General features: G+C 40.7%; 1 protein-coding gene across 2 annotated transcripts in view; it reads right to left on the bottom strand.

Moving 5' to 3' along the window:
• jmjd1cb (jumonji domain containing 1Cb) overlaps positions 1–25,248 on the bottom strand; it is a 192,800-nt gene that overhangs the window by 89,273 nt on the left and 78,279 nt on the right. For both annotated transcript variants that reach the window (XM_033611862.2, XM_033611861.2), the window contains exon 2: positions 20,727–20,933. In XM_033611862.2, coding sequence (XP_033467753.2) covers positions 20,727–20,933 — 207 coding nt within the window. The remainder of the gene's footprint in view (positions 1–20,726; positions 20,934–25,248) is intronic.

Consider the following 25,248-nt stretch of genomic DNA (forward strand, 5'->3'; position numbering starts at 1 on the left):
TCTTATACAAGTAATATTCATACTGGTTGAAATAAATAATTTGGTCGTGTTTCCCATCTTTGCTAAAAGGAATGGATCTTTTTCATAGCAGACATTTTGACTTGTCATAGCAGGAAAAGCACAGGTGAAACTGAGAACATTAACGATGGCTCAGTTCCATTAAATGTCCCCATAAATTATTCCAGTGAACCAGCATGGGCAATACTAAGGCCTACCTTTGCAGCCATCATCAATATTCTTGAATACATCCGTGCTTTTGGTCCTATGACAAGTCAAAATGTCCGCTGTGAAAAAGGTCTGTTGAAGGCCTCTCCCTTCTAGACGCCTGTCCCAAATATAAGCCTGCTGACATCAGTGATTTAAGCAAATAATAGTGTGGGGTACTAATTGAAGTTTTAGAGTAACATCTCAGCAGTAAATCAAGACAACTTTTATTTTTATAGCTCAATACTGCAAATCACAGATTTGCCTTGAGGAGCTTTACAGTTCCTACAGCATAAGACACCCTCTGTCCTCAGACCCCCGATTCAGGTAAGGAAAAACTCAACACCTGAAAAAAAAAAAGCTCTAACAGAGGGAAAAAAAACTTTAAGGCTGAAATGAACAGTTTCTTTCAGTAATCTATTAGTTTAATCTTTAAGTTATTTTCTTGACAATCAATTATTCATTTGGTCTATAAGATGTCAGAAAATTGTAATAAAAGTCCATTAAAATTTCATTCAGCCCAGGGTGACATCTTCACATAGTTTGTTTTATCCAACAAACAAAGCCCAAAGAAACTCAATTTACAATCAAACAAGACAAAGTTATGAATCCACTGAATTCAGAGAGGGGACACAGACTTATACAAGGACAGACAGGCCAAGGAAAAAAACAAAGAAAAAAGTAAGCCATTCCCACCATTACTTTAACAATTGATCCATTATTCTATTATCAAAATATATTTTCTGTTGATAGACAACTCCATTAATTGACAATGTGTCTCAGCTCTTGGTTGACAGGTTCATCTCAGCTGTGATTGTTACCATAATACACTCTGGTAGTTTCCAACTGGCATATGCATTAAGTCTGGAAAGTATGTCTTTTCACACAGAGGCATATTAATGCAAAAGTACCTCTCTGAGCATGTGAACCTGCCAAGATGTGTTTCCTCACAGTTCCCCTCCAAGACCCTCACAGTTTGGCCGAGTCAGTTCCAATGATGCTGGAGACAAACCACTTATTGCAAACTGTGGAGCATTTGCAGCAACTGATGGCAAAATGTCATATAAAGGAAAAGCTGGTAAACATTTGCATTAGGTGACGGAATATGTTTTATTGTATCCTACATCCTTTCCTTCATTTCCGACAATGGTTTGATGCCGCGTGGCACTACCCACTCTCATTCCCTTTGTTCACTTTCACACACTCTCCCCCTCTGCCCTTGGGTGTCGTCTGGTCATTGGAATTCACTTTGTGTCTTTGATGGGAGTCTGCAGCGAATGCCTTTAATGAGTTCACATAGTGCTCAACACTCCCTGGGAGAGAGAGAGAGATGATGTAATATCTGGATCAGAGATGCAACCGCACGCACGCACGCACGCACGCACACACGCACGCACGTACGTACGCACACAGAGCAAAGAGGGACTGAGGTAACAACAGACAGGTGTAAAGATCAGGAGGGCTTAGACTCTTAAAACCTTCTCTGTTTTTCTCTCTCTCTAACCAACATAACTATCTGCCTTCTCTCTAGCATTCTGTCAGTCTTCCTCTCTGCTGATAGTTGTCTGTGATGTTAGAGAGATCTGATCACGTGTCAGAGTTGGAGAAGGCCAGAGCAGAGCCATGCTGATGTCTCAAAACACCAACGCCAGGTACAGGCTGCCAGTGACTGATGAAAGAACAGTGTTTTTTTGCCCCACAGGAAGAAAGATGATAATTCTGCCATGGCACAAGAAGTTAAACTTTTTATAAAAGACCCTGAAACCGACCACAACATATCCTTTAACTGAAAGCTTTTATCAGAATCAATGTCCAAATGAGAACAGTTCTGATATACTGTGTGTTTTGATGTTACACACGTGTGCCAAGAAGTCATGTAACAGCATTGCTTCATTATTTCCTCTGCTGTTGTGTAATGCTGGCATTCTGCTTCAGTAATAAAGTCATGTCAGTGAGAGAAAAGAGAAACAGAGAGAGGTCCCTACTGATCAGTGTAACACAAAGCTGTTGTGTCAGTGTGGGGAAGCCTGAAGACGCCCTTCCTACGCACAATACAAACACTAACAGTCAGGGCAATAACTAGATAAACACACAGCCACTATCAGCTTTATTAGCTCCACTAATGGGACAGTTTATGCAGCCGGACACTCACTGTCAGGTGTGACTAATGGGCCAAAATTCCAGCAGCATGTATGTGTGTGGGGAAACAAGCTTCCGATGAGCTATATTAGCAAAGAGCTACTCACCAATGCCTACCAGACCACAACCTGCAAATGTACAGTAATAAATATGGGGGAAGTTAACTAAAATGTATTTAGTTGTAAGATAGATAATGACCAATAGAATCGATATGACTGTTGTTTACAACAAACTCTTCAAACTGTATACGTGAAACATCCCGTGAAACATCCCGTTTAACCCTCTTCGAGCATTTGTACACATAAACAGAAAACAAACAGACATATGCCAAGCACCTGCCTAAAAATGTTAAAACAGAAAGGTGTTTTTTCTAGATTTAACAGAAGAAGCAAAGCACTGTATGACCACAACAGTGTGAAACCATTTATGGAAAGTCAGTACAAATACTGCAGTGACCAGGACTTCTCTACTGTCATATTACTATTGTACATGATTTTTGCATAAATGTGACGCAAATTGTCAGGTATTTGATTTGCCACAACTCAACACTTTTTTAACCCATTAACAATTGTTGATGTTGTGCCCCTATGATTGTATATAAGAATCACATTCATTTTATCACAGTACAATTTGCAGGCAACTAGATGTCTGCATTCAACACTAAACCTAAAGCAGCCTGCTTCACATAATTATTAATATTACATTCTCAGAATTGGGATTATTTACTACTCTAGCACATACACTAAAGACCTATGTTACATCAGAGCGTTATATCACATCCTCTAGGTCGGCAGCTGTCCTCACATAAAAGGTGTAATGGTGCGTGTGAGTGTGTAGGAGGAAGATGTGTCATCACAGACCACATGTCACACGCAGACTGAGGAGGAGAACAGAGTGGTGAGAAAGCAGGCAGAGAGAGTGGCTGATAAACCAAATGAAGCTGAGTAAAGCTGTAGTCTTTGTTGTACTGGTGGAGTTTACAGCACTGTGGTAACCCCCTGTGCAGAATCCAGCCTTATTCAATCATTATTGGCAGAAGTCATTCTGTTACTTTACAGCAGCACTGCCACAGCAGAGGAAGAGAAACACACACTCTGCTACTACACTGTCTGTGAGCCACACCTACAGTGTGTGTGGTTATCCTGTCATGGGGAAAGCCACATTAACACTGAGCCAGACCGACCAAAGACCAGGCAACAGCAAACATATGTGGATCTTAACCACATACCAGAGCGATTTGTCTACCTGAAATTTGACATACTTGGAGGATTTTATCTTTTGAAGAGATCAAGATCACAAAGATGATGATGGAACTTGCCCAACACTACCCTCCCATCATGTGTTTGAAGAGGTAGAAGCTGTCATAATAGTGCTGGTTAAAAACCAGAGGTTCCATTAGCCAAGGTTTAATTTCAGCATAGCATTAGGTATCAAGAAACAATTCTGATCTGGAACCAGCTACAAATTTGCTTGAACCAATGATTTCTAATAGCGTCTACAATTGATAATTTTATCAAAACAATGTATCCAACGACTATGTGAAAACAGTGTCTCAATGAGAAAGGCATCTCTCATAGTGATGAACCTACAGAGAATCAATAGCTGAATGTGCAGCTCCCCTCAGCTTTTCAGAGCTTTATGGTGTGTTTCATCTGTCTTGTCTGTAACTTTGTTGTTCTGGTCCTCTCACTGCTCTGTAAGTGTCCTTTTTCCAGCAGCAGCAGGCAGCTGTTTTCTGTGGAAAAGCTCTATAAAGCCACTGTACATTACCTGCTCAAACAGCAGACACTCACTGTTAGAGACTATCTGATCAACTCAGTTAGCAGCTGCCCGCCATGATATCACAGTCGCCACCCAGTGATTTTCTATTTTTGGAGATGGACCATTCATAAGGAGCGCTATTGGAATATATATACCGTTTGGTTATTCATTGCACCACACTCTCGCAGAGCAAAGTGTAGCGTACTCTGGGCTTAGTTGGAGCAGCAGAATGCCAGGCACAGTGAAAGTCAAAGTTTACTTTTACTTGTTTCTGCAGAAGCTGCTCCTCTCATCCATAGATCTGATCTGATCATGCTCCCCACAGAAACGCTAATGATGGAGCATTTAGCAGCTAAAGAAACAGATAATCCCCGTAGGAGCTGGTGGAGACCAAAAACAGAATTACAAGTGGAGTAAATATTGGACTTATATTCATCATTTGGACACAAACACTGCTCCTAATAAATGAGAATGTTGCCCTGTCTCTACAACATGTACTTAAACAGTGTGCAAACAATTTACCATATCAAGTGAGTATTTTGTGATATTTTATTGTGTGGGGATGTGGTTGGCAGATGTAGTTTGGTACAAAGAAAGTCTATCCGTCTATCTCTAACACTCAGCAACTCACACCAAAACAATCTAGACTGATAAAAAGCACTACGGGTAGGAGGAAAAATATGTATTTTGGGGTAAACTGTCCATTCAATGCTGTGTTCACAACTTGTGTCAGCTTGTTTAAGGAATAGAGCTTTTTGGGTACACATTCAGTACGATTACATGCACAGTTAAGCCAAGAATGAGGCCATTTATTTTGGACTACTGTCCTTGTCCCAGTACACAAGCACAGGAGGGGAATCGATTGATTGACTGAAGTATGTTCGACTCCACTACAAAAAGTGGTGATATGTCCCCTTTCAGCTTGTTAGTATTGGGCCTTTTTTTCCAGTTGACCTATTACATCACAGACCAAAAAACTGACAAACAAGTTAGCAATGGCTAATGGCAAACTGGTACCACAGTGGACAGCTTTACAGCACTTTACATTTTGTAGGTGCTGTACACTCCACTTTTTCTTTTTTTTTCTTTTCTTCTGTCACACATTTAATGCTATTCGACATCCGGGTCAAAGCCCAGGGTGGAAACTGTGGAGCATGCGCAGAGTGCCTAAGCCAGTTTGGGTCTGATTGACTGTATACATGCAGGAGTAATTCGACTCCCCATCACATTATCTGGGTGTGTTAGTCCGACTTTGAGAAATTCGATTCAGTACGATTTCAGTCCGACTAGCATGTTTACATGTGTTTTAAATGTCTGGCTTTAGTTGGACTCACACAATAAATCAGTTTTCTTCAATGTCATGTCAACATACTGATTTTTGCTTGAAAGATAAGTTTGGATATATGAGGCTTCCCTCTATTAAACTTAGTATGTTTCGATGCAAGTGTATAGTGTTCACTATATTATGGACCACAGCTGGTGGTTAAAACCACAGCTACATCCATAACACCATACAAGTAAATTGCAAGTGGTGTCTTCACAGCTCTTAAAGAAAATGCCAAAGAATGTTCATATCTGTATGCAGACTTTTATTTGTAATTACAGACATCAGCATCCGCATGATGAGGAATCTCTCTGGTTTTAGCAACCGAAACACAGTATAAATAATGGTAGTTTTGCGTCCAACATTCTGTCTTGTTTAAATAATATTCCAAGAATCAGTAGATGATAAGAATACTCAACCTATAGTTAACAGATAATTCTACAAGCTATCCATCATTTTGAGGAAAAAAATAAATATTTGCTGATGATGCAGGTGTCCACCTGGTGTGAAGTCACAACTTCCAAACTTGAAATGTCAGAATGTCAGAACAGTCAAAATGACCCAAAACAACATCCGTAGTGCAGACAGAATAACCATGAATAATCATGTTTGATTAACCATAACCACTGTGGTTACTGTGGTAGACAGACTTGTGGTCATCATTTAAAAACATGCACATCAACAGCCCTGTCTGTCACAGGCACCAATATTGATTAACTATTATATAACCTATGCTACTAGTAAGCTGACAATCTGTGTTAAACATATGAAATGGAGTACTTTGTCTCATTTCTTTGTTCTAAATACTGCATGTTACTGACTCAAAATGAAAGTACTGGGAAGACATGTAGATGTAGAAATAGTGTGTAACGTGTTAGACAGCAAACTGAAACTTTTAGGCCAAGAACACCACAATATACAACATCAGTTTCACAATGCAGTAGTTCAACACTTAAAGCCGCAGCATTTATATCACTGCCATGTGAGATTATAAGAGAGAGGAAAATGAAGAGTGAAGATAGTCAAAAGAGGCAACGGCAAATCCTGCCTCACTAAACACCTTATCAGTCCCTTGGCAGGCAGGAAACCCACAGAAGACTCATTTCCTACACACACACACACACACACACACACACACAGTGAATGGAGAGTGGAGAGGCGTGAGCACTTCCTCTCCTGTGAACAAAAACAATGTGAGAGGAAAGCACAGCAGTGACAGCCAGACTTGCAGTGTGTGTGTGTGTGTGTTTTGTCCAGGTGTTTCAGCATGTGTGCTGTGTGTCTATATTTTTTTGTGCATGCATCTATGTCTATATTCAAGTGCAGACCGTGAGTGGGTGTATTATCATGTGACGTGTATGTGTAGTAAACGTATACCCAAAAGCATGAGCTCACCTGATGTTACTATGTACACGTACACACACACACACACACACACACACACACACACACAAATGTCAGTTTAAGGTCAGTTTTCTCTGGGTTCAGCAGAAAGCAACCACACACGTATACACAGAGATACACAGTGTATTTGTTGGCCTCTGGATACCTACAACCATAGAAGCACAATTTTACTAGTTTGGATTTATGACAATTCATACTGATGACCAACCAATACTTTAAAGGTAGTTTTTAAAATGACAAAAGCACTATTTTCAGTTCAGTTCAGTATCAAAATTCATGCACAGAAACACATTTTCACTGAGGGCTGCTGCCAGAAATGTGCGCTTGGGAGAGACGGCTGGCAGCTGCAGCCCACCCCAGACCACTGTTCAAGACCAACAAATGACAAAATCGGTTGTTTTTAGTGAGACATCACAGGAATTTCCAGCCATGATTATGCCACCAAAAAAGGGTATTTTAAGGTTTAACAAGATCTTTTTCTAACCTTAAACATATTGTTCTTGTGCACCGAAACATAACTATGTTAACTACATTATTGCTGAAATGTAAGGAAACGTAAAGTTTCAACAACTCTACAATATAATAACCTAAAAATGTTACATATCAACTGTTTGCAGAAACCAATAATTCAAACATTTATTCTGGAGATTGGGTTGAGGAGCTACAGGAAAACTTCTCAGACTAAACATTAGGCTACTTACATTAGTGGTTCCATTAGTTAAAAAAATGTGCGCTTCCTTGCATCAGACTGAATTTCTCTCTGGACTACACGTGCCAAAAGTTCTAATATTTCCTTCGGAATGGTGTCCGCTATCCAGTTATCTCTTTGCTGAAGCCACTCATGTCCCCTGGGCAATTCATAACTTGTCTGCTAGTCTACTGCTCCATCATTAGCTGCCGTCGCAATAGATATGCCCTTTGCATCCAAGATGTTCTGGATCTATGCAGCTTCAAAACAACTGGCTTAGCAATCTTCTGGCTTGTTTAGCTGTTGATTAGCTTTTGCTATCCCAAATTTCTCTCCAAGTTTAGTGGAACCATGAACTGACCCTGACCCACGCAGTTTGATCTGACATGTTGATGTTTTCATGTCAGATCCCAGGAACTGAATAAATTCACATATTTTAACAAGCTGTTTTTTTCATATATTTGGTCCTATTCTCTGTCCTTACTTATACTGTCATCTGATAGATTCTGGATTACATAGCACTGAGGTCATAACCTCCATGTGATAAGTGGCCAGTTATCAGGGAGGCAACGTGTGGCAATACTTCCATATTTTTAACCCAGCTCACACTATCTTCACTGTGTAGATGACATACAGCATACTCTGGTCCATGCTGGATTGTTCTTGTCACTGACAGATGACATGTTGTTGTAGTACTAGGCTGCACACTGGACACACAGTACTGTACTATACATGACAGTCACCACATGATAAACAAACCACGCTATGTTTAAGTATATTATATGATCAGGACGTCACTGGGAACATTACTACAGACTCAACCCATGCAACAGGTCCCGTCTTCAGTGACTGCTGCCATTAAAGCAGCAGCTCTTCTGTCATTCACTCACTCACTCACTCACTCACAATATATATATATATACAGTACAGGCCAAAAGTTTGGACACACCTTCTCATTCAATGCGTTTTCTTTATTTTCATGACTATTTACATTGTAGATTCTCACTGAAGGCATCAAAACTATGAATGAACACATGTGGAGTTATGTACTTAACAAAAAAAGGTGAAATAACTGAAAACATGTTTTATATTCTAGTTTCTTCAAAATAGCCACCCTTTGCTCTGATTACTGCTTTGCACACTCTTGGCATTCTCTCCATGAGCTTCAAGAGGTAGTCACCTGAAATGGTTTTCCAACAGTCTTGAAGGAGTTCCCAGAGGTGTTTAGCACTTGTTGGCCCCTTTGCCTTCACTCTGCGGTCCAGCTCACCCCAAACCATCTCGATTGGGTTCAGGTCCGGTGACTGTGGAGGCCAGGTCATCTGCCGCAGCACTCCATCACTCTCCTTCTTGGTCAAATAGCCCTTACACAGCCTGGAGGTGTGTTTGGGGTCATTGTCCTGTTGAAAAATAAATGATCGTCCAACTAAACACAAACCGGATGGGATGGCATGTCGCTGCAGGATGCTGTGATAGCCATGCTGGTTCAGTGTGCCTTCAATTTTGAATAAATCCCCAACAGTGTCACCAGCAAAACACCCCCACACCATCACACCTCCTCCTCCATGCTTCACAGTGGGAACCAGGCATGTGGAATCCATCCGTTCACCTTTTCTGCGTCTCACAAAGACACGGCGGTTGGAACCAAAGATCTCAAATTTGGACTCATCAGACCAAAGCACAGATTTCCACTGGTCTAATGTCCATTCCTTGTGTTTCTTGGCCCAAACAAATCTCTTCTGCTTGTTGCCTCTCCTTAGCAGTAGTTTCCTAGCAGCTATTTGACCATGAAGGCCTGATTGGCGCAGTCTCCTCTTAACAGTTGTTCTAGAGATGGGTCTGCTGCTAGAACTCTGTGTGGCATTCATCTGGTCTCTGATCTGAGCTGCTGTTAACTTGCGATTTCTGAGGCTGGTGACTCGGATGAACTTATCCTCAGAAGCAGAGGTGACTCTTGGTCTTCCTTTCCTGGGTCGGTCATCATGTGTGCCAGTTTGGTTGTAGCGCTTGATGGTTTTTGCGACTCCACTTGGGGACACATTTAAAGTTTTTGCAATTTTCTGGACTGACTGACCTTCATTTCTTAAAGTAATGATGGCCACTCGTTTTTCTTTAGTTAGCTGATTGGTTCTTGCCATAATATGAATTTTAAGAGTTGTCCAATAGGGCTGTCGGCTGTGTATTAACCTGACTTCTGCACAACACAACTGATGGTCCCAACCCCATTGATAAAGCAAGAAATTCCACTAATTAACCCTGATAAGGCACACCTGTGAAGTGGAAACCATTTCAGGTGACTACCTCTTGAAGCTCATGGAGAGAATGCCAAGAGTGTGCAAAGCAGTAATCAGAGCAAAGGGTGGCTATTTTGAAGAAACTAGAATATAAAACATGTTTTCAGTTATTTCACCTTTTTTTGTTAAGTACATAACTCCACATGTGTTCATTCATAGTTTTGATGCCTTCAGTGAGAATCTACAATGTAAATAGTCATGAAAATAAAGAAAACGCATTGAATGAGAAGGTGTGTCCAAACTTTTGGCCTGTACTGTATATATATATATATATATATATATATATATAGGACTCTAATTTACACAACCCTCCTCATTGACTGCCTATCCTGTCTCTCTTGCTCTATTAAAAGATGCCTGCATCAGCACAGTGGGCAGCTGCACACACACACACACACACACACACACACACACACACACACACACACACACACACACACACACAGCTGCACTGACATACTTAAACAGATGACTGTAGTCTGAAAGGGAAAAGGTCACAAACATCTGTGTGTGTGTGTGTGTGTGTGTGTGTGTGTGTGTGTGCGCGCGTGCATGCGTGTGTGTGTGTGTGTGTGTGTGTGTGTGTGTGCATGCGTGTGTGCATGTGTGTGTGATGATATGAGCAGTTTCCATTAGCTAACAGAGCAAGGTTATCCTGCAGAAGAGATAAATGACACTGCAGCCTTTCATCACCTGAGACCACCTGTCATTACACCAGCACAAACTGAGGAACATGCCTTAATACATGTGCACACACGTAAACACTATTAAACACAGTCTAGAATGTGCACACACACACACACACACACACACACACACACACACACACACACAGAAAAAAAAATACCTTCACACAAATACATACCTAAGTAAAGCTTGTACTGGACCTATAATATGCTGACTATCAATGCGAGTTCAAATTTTTTGTCTGTTCACAACAGAGTATTCTTTTGGTCTGGATGGGAGAGTCCATGAAACAGCAGTCATCCAAACTTTCAAGCTCCTGGGGATTGGCTGAAATGAATGTTCTTACTACACCATGTCTATACAGCTTCTGGGTAATAAGCAGCACTCACAATCTCACATGAAACATGCATTATCTTTCAGTCAAAGTCTGCACATGCTACATTAATATGACATGCAATCATGCACATTTTGCTTTCAGAGAGTACACAGCTTTCAGGAATATCATACTATATCTTGTCCAAAACACTAATAGAACAATTCATGGTTGGTGGGTTGGTAAGATATTGAGTAACTCTTGTCTAGAAAGCCTGCCTGTGTGATGAAGAGATACATATTGAAAGCCCATTGGCTGGTCAAAAGGTAACTGTAATGAGTAATTTATAGCTGTGCTTCTGCTCTACACTGTGCCTTCAACATAGCCTACACAAGTGGCCTACGCTGTTGTGAGCGCTTAAATTTGTGCGGTGGTGTGTCTGCATCACTCTGCAATTACATCCCAAAACGCTAGTTGCGGTGGGGTTTCTATGCCACTGTGTTGAGTTTCTAAACTAAGCACAAAAAGTAAGGAAATCAGCCAAAGTTGCCTACGGGTTACATCTGTAACAGGAAACCGATGGAATTGGGAGCCGGCGATGTTTTTATTCCCACAGCTGGGGAAATCACAAGTTCGCACCATTTTGGTATTCCTCTGTTTACCTACAGCAGCTGATGAGGGTGTGTCGTGAGCCTGAGCCAGTGTTTGCGCTGTAGTAGTAGGTATATATAGGGCTAGTACATCTTTTTCCTCACTAATAATAGCCTACTGGTTCTCTGTTGGAAACAGCCAATGAAGTTTGCGTTAGCCGTTGCTATCCTGCGCATCTGCACGGCGTGGTGATGAACTGTCTTATTGATTTCTGTTGCCGTGCTGTCTTGCGGGCCTGCACGGCAAAGTGATACTGGCCAGAAAATAGTCCCAATTGATAGCAAGGTCTGACGTAATGCGGGGATGTTTTAAAATTATTGAAATAGTCTAACAAAACACATGCATACTTTATTGTAGCTTAAAACCTTTTGGTTACGTGTCCCCCGTACATCTTCAGAACTACTTTTTCTCCGGTAAACAACGGGTGATTCCTCAGAGCAGGAGGCTCGTTGAGAGTAGTGACACCGTCACATCAGAGCTACAGATGGTCAGCGTTTCACACAACTTCATGTCCAAAAACCTGAACTATCACTTTAAGGCCATGAAAGGTGTTCAGCCAAGAAAGTGTTAACTGGATGATGGATGTGAAATTGACTGGATGGAAAATGTTCTACAGCTCGGCAACATTTAAGTCATGTAACATTCAATCCTTCTCATATAGCTGTCTGCCATGGAAATAGCAAACCATGCCAAATATGAAAAATTAAATGCAGTGTATTTGAGGACAATATTAAGAGTATGACTGCATTCTGTAGTACCTGCCCACCATTCAGTTCTCTTCACACAGTGTTCCAATCTAGCTATTTGATGATGGTCATACTGGACTTTATGACTTAACCATCACCACAGTCAAATTAAACTTTGCTCTCCTGTCTTTGTGATCATAAATCACACAGTCATGTTGTCCGCACCTTTCAGTCCATTAGCTTCCATAATGGTCTTCCTTGTAGTGTCAATGTAGAAATCTGTCTCAAGCCCTCCCCACCAAGTGCATGATCAGCCCATCATTAATGGGTCACTTTTAACAGTTTATCGACATCTCCCAGGCATTAAGACAGGGGCGGCTCGACAGGAGACTTGATGTCTGGCTGACTGTAACCATTTGTTTTTGTCCACAGCGGGACTCAAAGTACAGAGAGGATGCCAACAGTTGTCAGTAGATGACATTATCAGGCACAAAAATAAAGAGACAATGCCTATCATGTCAGGCTTTTGTGATACAAAGAAGCCATTATCAACTGAGCTGTGACAGTCTTAGATTTAGCCTGATTCAAGCAGGGAGATCTGATGTCTTTCTGTACGTGGGGTCTGCATGTTTTTCCCCATGTCTGCTCTGTTTTACTTCCAAGGTCCAGTTAGGTTAACTGGAGACTCTAAGCACTCTGACAGATTGAAGGCATGTCTACATGATACTAAGCTCTGCTGCTTTCATACCGCAGCAGGCCTGTCACTAGGGCTGCAGCCCTACTTCTGGTCAGTTGGTCGATTGTTTGGTCTTTATGCCCTTGTCCGACCAAATTCACATTGGTCAGACAGTCGCTGGTGTTAGTTTAATAAGGCCATGTCTCCATCAAAGCCTATCTTTTCCCAGCTGAAACAGCAGTTGTTGTTGTTGTTGTTGTTGTTCAGTACGTGCAGATGTCCTGTGTAATGGTTGGTCAGAGAAGGACTAAAGCAAAAACCCACTATTTTGAAGAGAGATTTTCACTGCAGCCTGTTCTTTTTCATTATGAAAATGTCTGAATGCAACCTCGTTCTGTGGACGATAAACGAGGCGCAGACTACTGCAGAAATTCTTGCTTTTTATTCTGGCATCATATTGGCGGCATTCTTAAGCATGCAGACACAACGGGCAATATTAAGGTCAGCAAATTGGTCGAGGTCATGTCCATGCATTGTACAATAAGTTGATAATGTTATTATCATGACAAGCCTATTCCTCGGAGCACTTTCTTTATAAACAGTAGCTACAATTAACCATTTAGTTAAGTGTAATTCCACACTGCAGACACGCCCGTCAGTCACGTGTTTATGCTACCTATAAAACCTTTTAACTTCTGTCAGCATGAACTATAGAAATGAATGTACTCAGTAACAGACAGCAGATCAGTCTTACAACCTGTAGCTGATAGTTCATCTAGATCTTTTCCAGTTCTAATAATTAATTCTAACTAATTCTGGTTATCAGATTATTGCACCTCCTGCTGCTCCACCTACTGCTACTACTGCTGCAGCTGCCTTTACTACCAGCTTCAAAGGTTCTATTAATACTCTTACTACTGCTGCTGTCATTAGCATCACAGGAGCAATGATCAATCTTACGATAGTGGACCAGAGGCAAGTTTTGCTACGTTTCAGTTCAGACATTCTTTACTTCTTTCTCCCTTCCTCTCTCTTTTTCTCTGTCCATCCATTAATTCCTGTGTACTTCCACTCTGCTGGGATCAGGCTGTTTAACTGCGTCTTTGTTCTTTGCAGCTAATTTGCTATTAAGGAGGAGAGCTAACATAATGCCACTTGCCTCTGTGAAGGATTCTACACACTGCCTAAAGTGAGTGATTACACACCAGGCTTAGAGGATGCACTGCTACTGGAGATGCATCCACTGACTGCCTGACTGGATCTGGTCTGATGTCAGCTTTAAAAGGGGAGTCAATGATCTTATCTACATGTGGAGCTAAAACAATGGATTGATCAGTGGATCAACAAAAACATGTATGATTATTTTTAATAAAAAAGTAATGGTCTAAATACCAAATATATGCTGACTACATCTTTCATACTGTAAACTAGAAATGCACAATATTGGATTTTTGCTTATATGCCGATAAGTAACAACTCATTTGACTGATTACTGATACCGATATTGATATATCCACTTTTTTTCCCCACCTAATTTTAATGATCATCAAGTCTCTTCAGTAGTGGAATTAACATCATATTATGCATGCATACTCTTATCATGATGGCCCACCAGGAGATGGAGACACGAAATACAATGTATATGATATTCATTCATTATTCAAAATTTGGAAAAGCATGTTGGCCGATTCTGACAGTTCAGTACCGATATTATCAGCATGTTGGTCAATTCCAGTATTTCATTTTAATATATTGGCTGATACCAATGATGTACCAATATTATCACGCATCACTATTATAAACTGAAAACCTTTGGGTGTAGGACTGCTGATAACACTAATATCATGATAATATCAATATAATGGTTCCATGATGAAAGAAAGTTCCAAGACAGGCCGTGCATACGAACCCATTAGTTCAGAAAAGAATCCATAATTTCCAACACATAACCAATGCACACTAATCTGTCTGGTAAAGAAGACTAAAATAATGGGAATGAAAAAAAGAGAGCCGCAGAAAGAGTAAAAACAGGCTGAGGCAAAACAGTGACAAGTGTGAAAAACCGAGAAAATGGAGAGACACTGCGTGTGTGTTAGTGTGTGGAGGTCACAGGGGTTTAGTTATGTAACGATGTAATAACTAGACAAGCAATCTGCTGGGTCTGTCTGCGTGAGGACTAATCTGTGGGTCTGACTGTGGAGGACGGGTCTGTTTCTAGGTGAATGTGTCAATAAGAATCAACATCAGTGTTTCTGCAGAAGTGTTTAAAACCTGTGACTGTTTCAGATAGTCACAGGCTTTATGAACATTTAACTTAAGATTTAAGTTTTTATTTAACCTTGATTTAACCAGGACATCCCTTGAGAGAAAAATCTCTTTTTTGAGCAAGACCTGGCCAAGATAGCACACTATTACAAGTGAGGTAAAAAAGCTTTAAAAAAGAAAGAAACCCTTCAGTTGCAACTTCTTTCAGACTTAACTGATAATACAAATGTAGCTGCTATTAATTTGTGTTGTCAGTAATTCCTTAGCCCACAGATCTGCTCTCTTTGTATTCATGTAAATTCTTCCATGGTCGTGTAAATCTAATGCTCACGCAAACTCAAGTGTTCTTGCATCCGCCTTACAGTAAGAGTGTCCACTGGTGTCACTTGATTTGAAGCCTATAATCAGATTTCACCAGATTCCCCACAGTGCAGTGCTCACGATGACTGATGTGATAGAGAAATTGTGGAACAGTTTCGCTGGGTAATATTTACATGCCTCAATTACAAAGAGAGCCAGGCCTGTATTTAAAACAGGTGTATTTTAGACAGAGGTCTGAATTCCTAGTTTCCCATTTCATAATCACACTTTTTTAATGTGTTTTATTAATAAGCTTTGCTATGTGCTGATCTGCACATGTTTTAATTTGCTATTGTTAAAACCATCTATGGTGGTGTGTGGTTTGCTACTGCTTTGATAGCCTTTCTTACCGTATAGATGTTTGACATTTAAGGTCCTGCAGTAGCTCGAAGGGCATAAAAAAGCATTCTGTTAAAAAGAGAAAGTGAGAGTACAGCTGCCATAATAACCGCACTATTACTACATCATGCTACCAACGAGCCAACAACAGTGGATGGCAAGCAAGTGCCACTACTGCTTTGTTTTTTATTTTTTTGATCATGGTAGCACCATGTATTTACACTCTGCTACAAATGTCAGCAGCGTGATGAGGCTCTGAGCCTCTATTCTGTGAGTGCTGCACATTTTTTCCGGCTGCTGAAAGTTGAAAAATATTCTATTTTACACGTGCTTGTTACCGTCACATTTTACCCAGCCATCCAATCACAAGCCCCTTTTATACTACCTCTTCAAGGCTAGAATTTTTATTTCACCTTGACCTTCTTTATAAAAGGTACAATCTTGGAATTAGTGGGGGCAGAGTTGTCTGACCTTTAAGGTGGCATCAGTGGTAGTAACAGCAACAAAACAATGTCTGTATAAAAGGAACAGCTGGCAAGACAGTAACATGGGCAGCATGGGTGTGATGTTTTGATGACGTGTGATGCGTGCGAACCATCCCCAGGAAATTCAAAGAGTAGCTTTTAGCAGCTAGCAGCTCCTTACTCCCCGAGCAGAGCTGCCATATAAGAGAGACTTTGTTATTGCCATGTTATGCCAATGTTATTGCTTCAGACCTGTATGTTATATGTCACACTACAGGCCGACACTGTTGCGTTATTGGTCATGCCCATCAGGCTTCTTATGCTTTTGGGATGCCTGCATGCTGTCTACAGTTACACACTGGAGCGGCATGATGCTGTTGGTGTTTGCTTCTGTGTAAAATGCAAAGGAATAATAAATAAGCAACTTTTTAGCAGCCCTATAGCGTCATCTCTGTGTAAAAAGTGCTGTAGTGGAGGAGGGAAGGAACAAATACCACAAAGACCAATAGTCACACAAGCACTCTACCTTCTGCCAACATTTTGACTTCCACAGATATTCTGTATCGTAGCAACCAGACCAAACCAAAGCCTCCTAGCTGGGAAAAAATAAATAACTATTTAAGATGTTTTAAAACTGCATTGTCTGTGTTATTTAAAAAGCAACAGCCCTATGTATAACTGATTTTGTTTGAGAATTTATGCCACGTTGTCAATACAGGCTCGCCCTTTACAAGATGATGTCTGTTTGAGGTGCGCATTCAAAAATCATCTAAATCTAACTACGGGATTGCCTGCTGAGACCACTGTAATGATACGATGTTAAATATACAAAGACTGGGCAAAATATATCATTTTATTATTTTAAGAGGTTTGTAAATCACATGTGTGGCCACATTTATTCATCAGTGTTCATTCACTGACCTAAAATTCCCATTAACACCAGCAGCAGAATTGAAGAGCTGGAAAACAACATGAAGCTTTAGTATTTCATATCGAGTGTTGGAGAGACTGTGTTTGAACCATTGTTTGGTTGAAGATACCACTTTCCAAGAAAAGCACATTCAAGCAACTTAACAAGAAAGGAAATAATATGCTTCTCAGTGTTCTGCTCCATGTGCAGCTTTCTTTTAATCTTATCATGTAGCTGTTATTCATTAAAACTGAATGCATAATTGAACATTTTCTTTGCAAAAATCAGAGGGATTCACTGCTTCTTGAGGCTTACAGCTGCAGTTCCCACTGGTATGTGTGTGTCTGTACTAGATTTTGATGCAGTTGCTATGACAATGGCAGCAGAGGGGCAGTGATGTGACAAATGAGTGGAAAAAAAAAAACACAGGAGGAGGAGTCAGACAGAGAGAAAAACAACCAGGAAAAAACTCTCTGTGTGTCTGTGTGTGTTTGAGTGTGTGTGTGGAAGTCTTTGAACTCTTATCTCCCATGTGTGTGCCAGATGGTGCTGTGCACTCTGCTATTACATAATCAAAACAGTGAATCACATTTCCATGCACACACTCACAGCCACTGTCGGGCACAAACGCAGAAAAACATGCACACAGTCCAAACTAAATGCCATCAAAGTCAAACATTTATGAACCAAATACAGTCGGGGGACGGACACAAAAACATTCAGCTCCAACACACTGCAAATATGAGTTCACTGCCACAGACATACACACAGCCATACTGCTACAGCACGAGCATGTCTGCACAAACCACTGTCATCTGAAGTGTGGATGATACAGTGTGTGTGTGTGTGTGTGTGTGTGTGTGTGTGTTAGGAATAGTGTGACACACAGATGACAACAAAAACACCACAGGAACCACACTGGCACCACACCAAAGCGTGTGTGTGTGTGTGTGTGTGTGTGTGTGTGTGATGACAGAGACAGAGACAGAGCAGACTCAGCTTCAGAGTGCTTACAATTATGACACACACATTCAAACAAAGCAGAGTAGGACGCTGCTATTAAAACCACTATCAGGCTTTCTACCTGTGGTTTGGTTTCAGCTGCTACTTTACTCCTACAGTCACTTCATTATACTCAGCCATCATTCAGGATCTTAAGGGGAACTCGAGCATTTTACCACCAACCCAAAATCGGATCTATCTATTATCATCTGAAAACTTCCCAACAAATTTGAAACAAAGGCATTCCAGCTATTTTCCCTACGATAGCTACTGACTAGGCTGTCTGAATACTCATACTATACTATACTATATTACCATTATACTAAACTGCAATACACTGTACTATACTATGATTATACTATACTACAGTATACTACATGGGTTTCAAACTAGTACCAATATCTGGTATGTGATAGTGTATTGGGGAGTGGTTTTACTACAGAGAAATAATTTTACCGCATTCTGCAGCATCTCCCAAAATAAGTGTATTGTCAGTTAAACTACTGTACTTAAGAGGTAAAAAACACAAGGCAACTAAAAGCACCTTTTGACCAAATATATCCAAGAGCTAAATCCCAAGGAACTAAACTAGGAACTTAAAGGTTCAGTGTGCAGGATTTAGGAGGATATACTGTCGAAAATCGATAATATGAAATATACGTATGTCTTTATTAGTTTATAATCACCTAAAAATAAGGATTATTGTGTTTTTGTTACCTTAAAACGATATTTTCCACCGTCGACCAATCAATTTATTGAAGCACAGGTACAATTTCCGTCAACCAAGATTATCTTTGGTTGAATACAGCCCTAATCCTGATTTTTGATTTTCTCCGTAACACTTGGCCCTAGTCACTATTCTTGGTACGGACGACTCTGAACAGATGATCTGCTCACTGTTTGATCTTCAATTATTTCTGCTAGAATGTATTACTGCAATTAAACAAATAGCAAATTAAGTTTTGTTTTTTTCCTTCAGGTGCTTGGTTCTATCGATCACTGCCCTTTGTCTCTAGCTCGTCTGCCTACACTTCTTTCTCTTTCATAATATTGACTCTCGTGGTGGCCAGTGCTTTCTTGGCTGTGTAAATGAGGCTGTGCACAACTAGTAGCAGCTGTATGGTTTATAACTGACTAAGCAGTGTAAAGGCTCATTTATAATTTATAATTTGAAGGATGCTACGTCATCGACCCCCGCCGAAGGACTGTTCCAATGTCAAGGATCATTCCGAGTTTCAGTTTTGAGGCGAACTTATTTCAGAGGATTACCCGGCGGTATAATGTACAATCAGCACAGTCAGCTGTTTCAGAGCAGCACAGCTCATCAGATCAGATCTGTTCATATTATTGGAGCGCAGCGTGTGGTCACACACACACACAGAAAATATGGATCACTTTGAAATGACAGAATGATTCTGTGTGTGAGTCTGTTTTCATACTGATACATGTGTTTAAAATTGTACAATAACGTTACAAAATGATCGCAGTAACTGAAACCTCTTCAGTCTGCTGAGGGTTAAGGATGATCACGTGGGGGCACCTATAAGCCTGTTCCAATGTGTGTTCACTGAATGCTAGGGAGGACTTGCCTTGCCTCTGCAGGATCCTTCCTTGGGAGGACCCATCCTCCTAAGAAATCCTTGACTTTGAGGAACACCCATTGTGAACATCACTGTCCTCATACTTCCATGTGTCCTTTATGACAGCACAGATCACAGCCAATAGATGGCACTAGAGGGCGGAGTCAAAAGTTTCACACAACAAACTAGGCGACTGTGGAGGAAGTTGTAATATTAAACCTTTAAGGGGAGGCAGCGTTGTTGATGGCGGTGGTCTGTAAGTCCATTAAATACACCCCGACGTGGAGAGAGAATTTTTTAAACTATATTATCCATTCGTTCCTTTTTGCCATCATTTAAACTTCTTTGTTGTCTCCTACAATTGACTCTTGCTTGAAGTACGTTGCACTGCCCCTACAGTCTCTGTACTGCTCTGTTTCATCTGTATCTATAGGCTTTCAGAAAATGTGCACAAATATGGATGAAATAAAATCAGAGTATAGACGGAAGGCTCCGTCTGCCCCCTTCTCTGTATCTAACTTTGAGCACAATGAGCCCTTAATGGTGACCAGTAAGGTAATGTAAGGTACCCATGTATCTTAAATGGTTGTTGGGTTCCTGGAAAAGTTACTGTGGTGGAAACAAGGTTACTTGAGGCAAAAATGTTAAGTATCTCAGCTGCAGAGGAGTCAGTCACAAAATGCTTCCAAATGCTCATTTGGAAAATTGTGTCACCGTTCCAAACAATCTCCCTCACAACAAGGATAAAAAAGTGGCCTTTAGAGACTCAAAAGACACAGCCCAACAGAACAGCTGCTAAACACAACAGGGCTAACCAGACTGACAAATCAATGACCACAAAGACAAATAATTGTAACAACACAGAGTCAGGGTGAAGAATGATCCAGAGGCTTTATATTCAGATGAAAAGAAGTGTGGTCACATGGCTGATTGTTTCTAATATTGTGTCCAGCCTACAAATAGAAAACAAAGGTCTTACCAGGGCAGGCCACTGTATGTGTTTGGCCTTGGTTCCCTGCAGCAGGCCTCCTGCTCCTCCACCTGCTCCTGCTCCTCCTCCTCCTCCTGCTCCCTCCTTCCTCTTGGCCCAGACCAGCTGGTGCTCCAGTAGAAACAGCTGGAAATCCTCATACACCTTCACCCACTCTCTCTTCTCCCACTCCTGGTCATCAAATTCCACATATACCTGCACAATACACAGAAAAACAATCACAAACAACATCACAAACCAAAAGAACCATGAATTAGAATTGGATTACACCTGTCTACAGGGACACTTTACTAAGTGCATGTTGGAGCAAAGACAGAAAAGAAGAAGAGGGGTGAATGAAAAGGAAAACAAGGATGTGAAGAAGAAGAACAATGACAAGAACAAGAAGAAGACGAAGAAGAAGAAGAAGAAGAAGAGAGAAGAGAAGGAGAACATGAAGAAATAGAAGAGGATGGGGTGGAGGAGGAGGACGTGAAGAAAAAGAATAGAGGGTGGAGGGGCAGGTGGTGAAAAAAAGCACAAGAAGGGGTGGAGGTGAAGAAGGGTGTAAAGAAAAAGACAAAAGGAGATGAAGGAGGTGGAGGAGAAGGAGGATGTCAAGAAAAAAAAGAAGTGGAAAGGGAGTGGGACATGAAAAAAAAATAAGCAGAAGAAGAAGGGGCGGACGAGAAGGAGGACCTAAAGAAAAAGAAGAAGACGAAGGGGATGGAGGATGTGATGAAGAGAAAGAAGGGGGTTTGAGGAAAGGGAGAACAAAGATGTGAAGAAAAACAAGGGCCTGGACACAAAGGAAGATGTGAAGAAGAAGAAAAAATGGTGGAGCAGAAGGAGGACACGGACATAAAGAAAAATAGGAACAGAAGTGAAGAAGGAGGATGTGAAGAAAAAGGAGAAGAAGAAGAAAAAGGGGTGGAGGAGAAGAAGAATGTGAATAAAAGAAGGGGAAGAAAAAGAAGGTGGAGAAGAAGAAGGATGTGAAGAAAAGAAGGGGAAGAAGAGGTGGGTGGAGAAGGTGGACATGAAGAAAAGAAGAAGGGGTGGAGGAGGAAGAAGACATAAACGGGCAGAAGGACAAGGGGTGGAGGAGAAGTGGGATGAGGACATGGAGAAGAAAGAGAAGAAGAGGAAGAAGCAGAAGAAGAAGAAAAAGAAGTGAAGAAGGAGAATTAGTTGTACATAAAAAAATCAAAGCATAGCACATCAACACAGATACTGTACACATACACACAGTTTTTAACACGCTACACTATATAAATCTGAAAGCACAGAACCTGAAAACTGGTCTGGGGTGTTGTGAGTGAGGCACCAGCAGCTGTTTGATAATACATGATGATATTAAGTGCACTTTGATCACAGATTGAACAGTAATGTGTCGGGCAATTCATATGCTGCATTGCTGAGAGTTGCAGGAGCCTTTCTGGTCACTGTATACATATTATCCAGTGACTGACTGACTGTTGCAGGTGTCCTTTTGTGAGTGTATGAATGTGAATGTTTGTGTGTGTGCATTGGCCATTTTTTTTTCTTCATTCCCTCATTTCATCTTCACTCCTTCCTGTCTCATCATCTTCCTCCCTCTTCCCTCATTCCTGCTTCTATATAACCCACCCCTCCCCCACTCTTCTCTCTATAAGCAGAGAGGAAGAGGGATCACCGAGTGCATCTCTCCTCAGTCACCCTCCCCCTCTCCCATAATGCACTACTGCAGTCAACTGAGTGATCACTCCCTGCCAGCAGCCACTGAGGCAGCTACCTCAGTCTATCCTCCTTTGTTTAGTCTTAACTGCACTCTATATGTTCATTACCATTTATCTGTATATTATTGCCTCCATGTATCGTTTATGCTGTGACCCATCTCGCTCCTCCACACACCTCCGTCTCCACTCATTTCTGAGCTCCAACCATTTCACTTTTATCAATAGCGGTCATTTCAGGACACTGCTCCCTCCCTCCACCCTCATCTGAACTGATCTATCACTCTAACATGCTCAGCCATCCTCCATTCATCCTTTCATCTCTAAATCATCCCACACAACAAGGGTTAACCTCCATCTGTCACTGTCTCTGGCTCCGTTACACTGCACTATTCAGGGTTTCATTAACGTTAGTCATTAATTCACTTCATTTAACAGCTTATTGTCTTTTAGGGACACAACTAGAAATTATTCTTTATTAGCGATTCATCAACTGTATTTTGTTGACTGTTTTATTAATTATTACATTGTTTAGTCCATATATTGTCAATTAAGATGCCCATGACCACCTTACACAGCCTGAGGAGAAACACAGCAAAGATATTCAATTTTAATGATATAAACCAGAGAACAGCTCAATAATTTCAACCAACTAACCAATTAACCAGTGTTTCAGCACACATACAATAATGACTGGAAACATGAATTCATAAAATATGTGGACTTAATGTAACCATCATTGATTATTTAAACAATAGGCTATAATTTTTTATTTATTTATTTATTTATTTATTTATTTATTTTTACAGATTATCATGTCCCAAAAATCAAATATAGAGGGATTCTTAAAAGAAACAGATTTATTTCCACTCATTTTAACCTAAATTTTGTGTCCTTAAACAAATATACCACAAAAGTTCTTTTATGTTGGGCTGCAACACAACACTGCCTGCCACACTTCTGAGTAAACAAGGTCGTGTTTTCTGAGCTCTGCTCGTCAGAGGCTTGAAAAGGAACGAGGAGGAGAGAAATGGAGAAATGGAGCTGGTGATTATCCCTCGCAGTGAAAGAAAAACATTAAACTTGGTAGAGACTGTTCACATTGTTATTGTTTTTTTATGCTCATTTTTAAATCTGATGTTTACCTGCCTCTTTAATAATCTAAATAAACACCAAAATAGTGTGGCAATCCATATCTGCAGTGATTTTTGAAATTTTTCTTCTTTTTTTGTTTTCATCATTGGTCAACCTCATGGAACAGATACACTTCCATTTGATCAAATAAAACAATCAAGGCTGGGCTTTCAAATCTCTGTGCAGACAAAAGACAAAGTCTGCTGACAGCCACTCTTGTGTGTGTGTGTGTGTGTGTGTGTGTGTGTGTGTGTGTGTGTGTTATTTTAAGAGTCTAAACTAGCATTACTGCCATAAATACAGGATACACACAAATACAGACACTAATGCATATGCATGTTTTCCTGCTTTCCTGCCCAGCTTGTATGTCAGCGCAGGCCATTAAAACTCAATCTGACACTAACTGTTGCCAGTTGGCCTGGGGCCAATAACAGGCCATGTAGGGGACAGGGAATTATAGGGCTGAGCTGAGTTGGCCAGCACTGAGAAAAAAAAAAAAAAAAAAGTTGACTAACATAGAAGTAGCCACTGTCAATGCGTGAGCGCCTTACAATCCCACTATGGAACACATACAATATCAAATGATCACAACTGACAAGCATGTCACTGTCAGTGGAAAAACGGGTTACACAAAAATATGAAGGTGGTAAAATTTGAAAAAAAGCTAAGACATGAAGAGAAATAAAACTCTGATGCTTTGCGGGTGGATGAGTTCCCCTGAGTGGATTATTATGTTAGCAAAAGAAACTGATTGATGCTGAGATTAAAGTAGCACATGTGGAAAAACATGAACATAAACTATGGTTTTGGCTTGAAATCATTACAGATGATTAAAGATGACTGATAGAACCAGTAAAAAAAATGTTCACAATGAAAAAAAAATAAAGCTACTTGTGTTAATGTACTACAAGTACATTGTTATTGAACCTGCAATAAGTGTTATTTTTGGCCACTTGAGGGCAGTGGAAACAAGTTGGTAACACAACATTATCATTATCTTTTAAATTACATGATAAATGTGTTGACAAACAGTTGCAAATTTCCAGGTCTTATAGTTACAGAGCAACATTGCCATTCATTATGATTATGATTTCAGTTTGTGTCCATATGATGAATCTAAGTCCAGTGTTCTGTTTTTGCTCTGTTGTTGATCTCTACCAGTTCCTGACGGAAATATCTGTCTCTTTAGCTGCTAAATGCTCCACTATGTTCATAAGCTAGTCTCTAACTGTAGCCTCTTTTACACTGCCTTTTCCAAGTGCGCATCAAAAGTAGTAACAGCGCCCCAACAACATTTGTATGAAAGGGACAGTTGGCAGGACAGGGTCATGGGCAACACAGGTGTGACATTTTGACTAAATGTTATACGTGCGACACACGGCGGGAGATGTAAAAAAGTAGCTGATAACAGTTAGCAGCTAACTCAAAGAAGAGCAGCGGCCGAATGTCCACAAATTGGGAATTAAATTAGGCTAGGAGCTCCTACCCTCCGAGCAGAGGAGGAGATCAGGGGTCATAAAACAGGGATGGTAAATGATTGCTAGTGCCATGTTAATGCCACTGTTAATGTTGGTAAAGTGCTACCAACGAGTAACGAGTATGTTTTATGTCGCACTAGAGGCTATGCTGTTGTGTTACATGTCATGTCGTTGTGCCTCTTTTGCCTAAGTGATGCCTGCCCG

The sequence above is a fragment of the Epinephelus lanceolatus genome, chromosome 21 (assembly GCF_041903045.1).
Source record: "Epinephelus lanceolatus isolate andai-2023 chromosome 21, ASM4190304v1, whole genome shotgun sequence".
Lineage (NCBI taxonomy): Eukaryota > Metazoa > Chordata > Actinopteri > Perciformes > Serranidae > Epinephelus > Epinephelus lanceolatus.